Source organism: Rhincodon typus, chromosome 31 (genome assembly GCF_021869965.1).
Source record: "Rhincodon typus isolate 14 chromosome 31, sRhiTyp1.1, whole genome shotgun sequence".
NCBI classification, from domain to species: Eukaryota; Metazoa; Chordata; class Chondrichthyes; order Orectolobiformes; family Rhincodontidae; genus Rhincodon; species Rhincodon typus.
In genome coordinates, this window is record NC_063362.1 from 33,990,561 (window position 1) to 33,998,557 (window position 7,997).

The following is a 7,997-nucleotide window of genomic DNA, read 5'->3' on the forward strand; positions in this document are numbered from 1 at the left end:
TTTAGCCATCTCTATCCTCACTCTCCGCTCAATGCTTGTTGATTTATTCTGGCCATTAGGATGCTGAAGCACACTTATCCAGGTGCACCCTAAAGCTGTTGTTTGAACAAGAGCTCGGTGAATTGTAGTCAACACAGTGTGGAGCTGGAGGAACATAGCAGGTCAGGCGGCAACAGATGAGCAGGAAAGTCGACATTTTGGGTCGCGACCCTTCATCAGGACTCAAAGTCTTGATGAAGGGTCCCGATCCAAAACATCAACTTTCCTGCTTCTCTGATGCTGCCTGGCCTGCTCTGTTCCTCCAGCTCCACACTGTGTTGACTCTGACTCCAGCATCTGCAGTTCTTGCTATCTCTCAGTGAATTGTATGCCAAATCAGAATTCATCTGTCATTTGAATTGGACGGTGCTTCCCAGTTGACTTCTATTCCCAGCCTATTTTAATGCTTTACATTTGTTGCTCTCCCAGAATGACAACTTTTATTGGTGAGGGAAGGGTTTGAGAGAAAAGTTATTGAGCAGGATAGAGTTCCAAACAGCAGGGATGGAGGCACAAAAGAAATGACTAAAGTAGCCAATGTTTTGTAGACTCTGGTGTCAGCGACCAGGTCTCAGAGCTCATTGCATTAGACCATAACCATGTGCTGAGGAATGGTGGACAACCTCACAGCTGATCCTAGAACAATCAAATCCAAGTATCTGCTGCACAGCCGCTATTGCTGCCTCAGAGCTCGTGACCCAGGTTGCTTGTTCCACACTCTCAGGGGGGGTGGGGGGCGGTCTGGGGCCAGTGGAATAGAAATCTGGCGGATCTTTCCTGAGTTGTACAAAGTAATCCGTGGCCTGATTGTCTGATCAGTGGAGTTTTGTTTCTCTTTTCCCTCCTTTGCTTTTAGGACCTCCAACGGTCTCCATCTCCCCCAGGGGCCCAGTCAGGCTGGGTGTGGGTGATTCCGTTACTCTGGAATGTATAGGCATGGGCGAACCTCGGCCTACAATCAGATGGCGTCGGGTCAACGGCAGGCAAAGGAATAACCTGCCGAGGGAAGGCAATCCCATCCTAACGGTGAGTAGAAGCTGGCCCCTGGACAATCCGTCATTCTGACAATCATAGAATCCCAACAGTGTGCAATGGGCCATTCAGCCCATCAAGTCCACTTCAACCCTCTGAAGAGCATCCCACCCCGACCAACCCCTCCCATTCTCTCCCCATAATCTCTCATTTCCCATGATTAATCCACCCAACCTGCGCATCCCTGGGCACCATGGGGCAATTTAGCATGGCCAATCCACCTGTGCATCTTTGGACTATGGGAGGAAGCCAGAGCACCACGCAGACATAGGAAGAGCGTGCAAACTTCACACAGATACTTGCCCGAAGATGGAATCGAACCTGGGTCCCTGGCACTGTGAGGCAGCAGTGCTAACCACTGAGCCACCGTGTAATAATAGCTCCTCTCAGTTATAACCCCATGAGTGCTATTTGTTATTTTATTTTATTCATTCTGGCCTCATGGGCATTGCTGGCAGGAGAGGGCATTAATACCCATTCCTGAGATTCTGAGATGTCTCGTTGTTTTAAACCACAACAATTAATGATGTGAAGACAGAAAGCTATTGCTATGAGGTTGCAGAATCTTCTCTCTGTGACAGTATTATCACGGTGTTTGCCACATTTACCCATTCGTTGATTGTTTTAGAAAGTGGATCACATCATCTTCGATGTGAAGCTTTTACATTATTAACCTCTCAGTGAGGACAATGCCCCGGTTGAACTTACTTAGCAAGTTATGCATGAATTAAACTCCACTTTGAGCTCCATGCTAATTATTAGCAAAGGCAGGATATAAATTATCTAGAACTTAGTTGTGCCCAGGCCAAAACATCTGGCATTAATTCATAAATTTATACACCAAGAATTATAAAATCAACAAGCTAGAGCTAACAAAATGCAGATGTTCGTGTGCCTCTATCTCTCTCGCACACATGGCAAATGCTGTTAGAAATACTTCTCCAGATAACACAGAGCCCCTAGGTACTGGCACAACATGGGGAAACAGAGTCACCCTCAGGCAGGGCGTTTGCTCATTTATAAACTGCCTGCCACCGGAGTCCTCTTTAGTGATCACCCTTTAGTTACACACCGCAGAAGATAATGGCTTTCTCCAACTGTTTTAGATTGCCCTTAAATGGCATCTGCAGCACCCAAAGATCCAATCTGCTTACCTATAAACCTATCCACTATTTTTAAAACTAAAATCACACTTGAGTCGAGGATTACCCAGTACATATAAATGAAGCTTCCAGGCAGATGTGAGCATGTAACTTTACCCAAGGAAAACAATTAAGTCATATCTTGATGAAACTGATGTCCCTCCAAAGTCCCTAACAAATCATAATTAGCGTTTTAAAATAAGCATTTGCTGTTTGTCGCATTTCCATCCCATTTTTGTGTTGACTCTTTCCTGTTATAATTGCCATTTTTAGTCTTTTTCCTTCATGGGATGTAGGCTTTGCTGACTAGGCCAGCATTTGTTGTCAGTCCCTAATTGCCCTTAAACTGAATGGCTGAGCCATTTCAGAAGACATTTGAGAGTTAATCGCAATAACTCCACATTCCCATTCAGCATGGAAGCTTCCTGAGCAAAGATCAAATGTTGTAATTACACCGTCACATCATTGGATGGGCACTTCTCAGTTTTCAGTCTCTCATTTCTCATCTGTCATTTGAGTAATGTCTACACATCACATCAACCGCCCCTATTCCTCTGCTTTTCAAATTGCCAAAGGTCTGACGGCAGAATATAAATAATATCAAATCAATGTGTTATATAATGAATGTGAAACCGTTAGATGACCAGTGACTGAAGTCTGCGCGGCCTGCTCCAGTTAAATCCATTCCCTTATGTATAAGCATATGAAATAGGAACAGAAATAGGCCAATCAGCCCATCGAGCCCACTATCCCGATAATTAAGATCATGGCTGATCTGTTTTTGTGTTTGAATTCCACGTACACATCTACCCTATAATGCATAGTTCCCTCAACAAGAAATCTATCCACGTCCGCTTTAATAGCATCCTTCCAAGGCAGAGTTCTGAAGTTGTACATTGCTCTGTGAGACAACTGTTTTCCTCATCTCTATCCTAAAAGGGCAACCTCTAACAGTAAAACAGTTCCTCCTTGTTCTGGACTGACCCACAAGAGGAAACATCCTTTCCATGTCCACCTTGTCAAGGTTATTAAGCGTCTCATATATGTCAATCAAATCACCCCTCACTCTTCTAAACTCCAGTGGAAGCAATCCCAGCCTGCCCAACCTTTTTTCATAAGGCACCCCACTCATTCCAGCTATCAATCAAGTGAATCTCCTCTGAACCACCTCCAATGCCTTTACATCCTTCCTTAAATAAGGAGACCAAAAGAGCACACAGTATTCAACATGTAGTCTCACCAATGTTTTTCATAACTGAAGCGTAACATTCTGACTCATATGTTCCGTTCTTGTCATCTTAAAGGATAGTATTTACGTTCACTTCCTCGGAAGTTAGACGTTGTGGCTTTTACTTGCAGGGAGGAACACTCGGGAAAGATTAATTTCCCATTATTCTTCTATTAATGATTTGTGACGTTGCCCCAAGCAGAAATGAAGAGAATTTGAAAAGCACTGTAGCATGAAGATTGTGCTTCTTTTACATATGCCAATATAACCTTAGATGGTTTATTTAATTGTTATTTCAGATTTCTTCAGCTCGTTTGCAGGATTCTGGGACCTACTCCTGCATGTCCTCGAATATGTTTGGCAGTGTTGATGCTCAGGTAGAGGTGATAGTCGAGCGATCAGCCTCCACACCTCAGGTTCCTCAGGTCACTGCGGAAGAGCCATCGTTAACTGTTACAGCAGGACAGATAGCTACCCTGCGCTGCTCAGCTACCGGTACGTCAGGAATACCATAGCACTCCAGTGATTGTCATACAACTTTTCAAATCTCACCAGGGAGGTTTATTTATGTTGTCGACTGTAGCTTAAATAATGTGCCCTGCCATGGGTTTGCCACCAAGCTCACACTTCATGAGATGAATGTGATCATCAAAAGTTTCTACTAAGGAAACATGCTATAAAGCATTTAAAGTACTTTGTGTTAATAAGATAATACAGCAAGGTTGGAGATATAAGGAAGTCAGTATTAAACACTGCTGCTGTCTGGACAAATGTTTGATCTTATTGCATATGTACAAGCTTCACAGTGCTGCTTTTTTTCATTCTTTCATGGGATGAGAGTGTCACTGGCTAAACCAGCCCAACCCAAATTGCCCTTGACAAGTTGATGGGTGATGAGCTCGAACCAGTGAACTGTAGGGTCACCCCCCACTGCCCCCGCCATGCTATTAGGGATGGAGTAACTAGCTCAGAAACCAGTTATTGTCCATCCCTAATTGTCTTTGAACTGAATGGCTTGCTGGGCTGTTTCAGAGGGCAGTTAAGAGATAATTACATTGCTGTGGGTCTGGAGTCACAGGTAGACCAGACTAGCTAAGGATGGCAGATTTCCTTCCCTAAAGCACATTAGTGACCCAGGGTCACTGAAGAAGGGTCTAGGCCCAAAACGTCAGCCTTCCTGCTCCTTTGATGCTGCCTGGCCTGCTGTGTTCATCCAGCTCTACACCTTGTTATCTCAGTGACACAGGAGGGTTTGTTTTTGGGTAACAGTTCATGACAGCTGTCGTGGACACCATTGCTGAGGCTAGCTTTTGTATTCCAGATCTTCTTAACTGTATGACTGTATGACTATGGCTTTATCTGTTAATTGAATTTAAATTCCACCAGTTGTGATTTGAGCCCTTGACCCCAGAACATTAGTCTGCGACTCTACACCACCTTCTCATCCATTCAACAATATCAGCAAAGAAACATTCATGATTCTTGAGGAGGTTCTCGGCACAGTTATTCTCAAATTTCTTTCTCCGTTTGGACACATACGTAGTTGTACAAATGTGTTGTACCATTGCCTTAATATTCTGAGCACCCCTGAGTATTGTTTAAATACACAATTAAATCATTCTGGATGTAATGTATTGTTCACTGCTTCCACTTTGTTAGAATAACCTGTTGGGAGTGACTGCAGAATGGTCATTGTACCAAGACATAAGAAAATCTTATCTCGATATAATCCTAATTAATTGTCAACCTCAGTCTCTGGATCTGATCTAGTTACAATAGCACTGCATGACAGACTCCCCAACCTGTGTCATAGAGTCATAGAATAACACAGCATGAAAACAGGCCCTTCGGCCCAAACTGGTCCATGCTGACCATGGTGCCCACTCAGCTAGTTCCAATTGCCCACATTTGGTCCATATCCCTCTAATACATGTACGTATCCAAATGTCTTTAAACGTTGCTATCGTACCTGCCTGAACCACTTAATCTGGCAGCCCATTCCATGTACGCACCACTCTCTGTGTGAAGAAATTGCCCCTCAGGTACTTCTTAAATCTTTCCCCTCTCACCTTAAACCTACGACGTCTATTTTTCAATTCCCCATCCCTGGGAAAAAGGCTATAAGCATTCATCCTATCTATGCCCCTCATGATTTTATGCACCTCAAGGAAGTCACCCCTCATTGTCTTACGTGTCCTTGGAGAAACAAGGGAGAATTGTATGTAAAATACAATGAGTTTATTCACCAGATTAAATGTTGATTCTTCTCTTTGGTTTCTGTAGGTTACCCCACTCCGATTATTCAGTGGTCTAAGTTGCGAGCCCCGTTGCCATGGCAGCACAGGATTGCCAATGGATCTTTGGTTATTCCTAATGTGGGACTGCAGGATTCTGGACAGTACATCTGCAATGCTTCCAATTCCGCTGGATTCAATGAGTTATTCATCACTTTGGATGTAGAAAGTAAGAACTGGCTCATTGGGATTTTGCTTTACCCTTCTTTTGAACATCAAAACTTTTAAACTATGAATTTTTAGTAGGTGTGCAATATTTCCTGAAGAAATCCTGAGTGGTATTTTTGAAACTTTGAACTCACTGGAAATGGTTCTACCAGCAGTATTTGGGTGATCAATGAAGATAGACCTGCTGTGTTCCTCCAGCTCCACACTGTATTGACTCTGTCTCCAGCATCTGCAGTTCTTGCTATCACTGATAAATGACTGGGAAAAGTTTCTGTTTCTAACAGTACACACATTATAACTTCAGGACATCTCATGCCCTTGACAACCAATTAAGTGTTTTTGAAGTACAATGACTATTGTGGTTCAGGAATTTCAGCAGCCAATTTGTGCACAGCAAGCTCCCACCAACAGTAGTGACCAGAGTTTTTTTTTAAAGGTGATGTTGTTCGAGGGAAATCTGTAGGCCAGGATATTTTCTTCAGCTAACCACTGTTTACCGTTTACAACAAACACAGTTATTTTATTAGCAATTCTCAGAAATTGCAAACCTTTTTCTACTTAGAATGTTCGTTCCCACAAGGGACACAGACATCAAAAATGCCACATGTGACCAGTCAAATCCAAGAATGTCTTATGTGGCCCTTTGCTAAACCCCTGTGACAAGTATGGAAACAAATAATTATATATATGTAGCACCTTACTAAATCTCTCAACAGAGTTTTGGAGTGATTCACAAGCAAGAAATTCCCTTTGAAGGATGTTGCCTAGTTGTTGACAAATAAGGCAGCTGTTAGCCACTCAATAACTCCCGCAAACAGCAATGAAGTAAATAATCTATCAGCTTCTTGCTGTGATTGAGAGGAGAGAATTGTCCAGGGAACCAGAATTCCTTGCTTTTCTTCAGGCAAGGCTGTCGGCACTTCATCTGAATTAATGAAACACTGCCAAAGGGAAGGAGACCCACAGTGTAGCTCTTTGTGGTGCTCCTTGATGCCAGTCCAGCTTATGCGCTGGAGTTTTGAAATTTGCCTTGAGCACACCATCATTACACATTGATAAGAGTCTGGCCAAATGCTTTGATGTGTTTTATCACATCTCATTGGGTAGCACACTGAAAATCAAATCCCACTATTCCCAGAGTCTTCACATAAGTTAAAGATTTTAAAACATGTATAATAAAATTCTGCAGTTTACATGACATCCAGACTCAGATTGATAGAAAGCATGAATAATGTTTCCGTACTTAACAAGAATTTCTATTTATGACACGTAATTAGACTCTAGCAACAAGTGAACAGTTTTAAACTGTCAGCATATAGCACTCTAAATTCAAACCCTAATCTCTTTCTACACACCCTTTTTCATACACACGAAAAGAAAAACACAGGGAAAAACTGGATGTGGCAAAGGAAAACAGGGAGGGTGTTCAGTAGTTCCTATTATGGTTGCTAAGATGGTCAATACGATTCATACAGTGGTCAGCACATTGCTGTTCAGTCATCTATCTCTAGATGCTTCCACTTGTTTGCACGAGACACAAGTGGCTGGTTCACTTAAAAAAAATCTTTGACTTTTACCAGTTAAAAGTCATAGCTTACAACTGAAGGAAAGAGAAACTGGTTTTCCTAAAATTTAAAGTAGGTTATTGACTGCAGAGAACAGAAAGGCTGAGCTGGTGGAGATCAAAACACTCTCTCTATCTTATTCCAGAACTAAGCTGTTCAGTTATCTGAGAACCAGTCATATGCTGGTTGGTTGACAAAAGGCTTTTATCATCGATGACTAATCGCTAGTTCATGGACCAGTCAAATTCTTGTTGCTACTCAGAACCGCATCTGTGTACACAACTCCTTGACCCGTGTTCATCCGCAACCACTTCAGTTAATGCTTGTTTGCAAAATGCTTGCCATGAGGGTCAGGTTACTTGTCTTTCAAAACGTGCAGCAACCTTTCAAAACACCTGGTTTTTAAAATAGTTCTTTCTCATTTTAGTCCACAATTTTTCAAAAAAAACTAAAGTAAAAAAAGGCAGTCTTTACAGTTCCTTGCGGAACTGAAGGCTTGTGGACAACTTGATTATGTGACTGAGTTAGT

The 7,997-nt window shown here is 42.5% G+C and overlaps 1 protein-coding gene across 1 annotated transcript in view; it reads left to right on the top strand.

Moving 5' to 3' along the window:
* The window catches only part of hspg2 (heparan sulfate proteoglycan 2), a 523,628-nt gene that overhangs the window by 183,128 nt on the left and 332,503 nt on the right, over positions 1-7,997 (top strand). Inside the window, exons 20-22 of the mRNA XM_048614908.1 lie at positions 896-1,065; positions 3,741-3,936; positions 5,725-5,904. Of these exons, the coding sequence (XP_048470865.1) occupies positions 896-1,065; positions 3,741-3,936; positions 5,725-5,904 (546 nt within the window). The remainder of the gene's footprint in view (positions 1-895; positions 1,066-3,740; positions 3,937-5,724; positions 5,905-7,997) is intronic.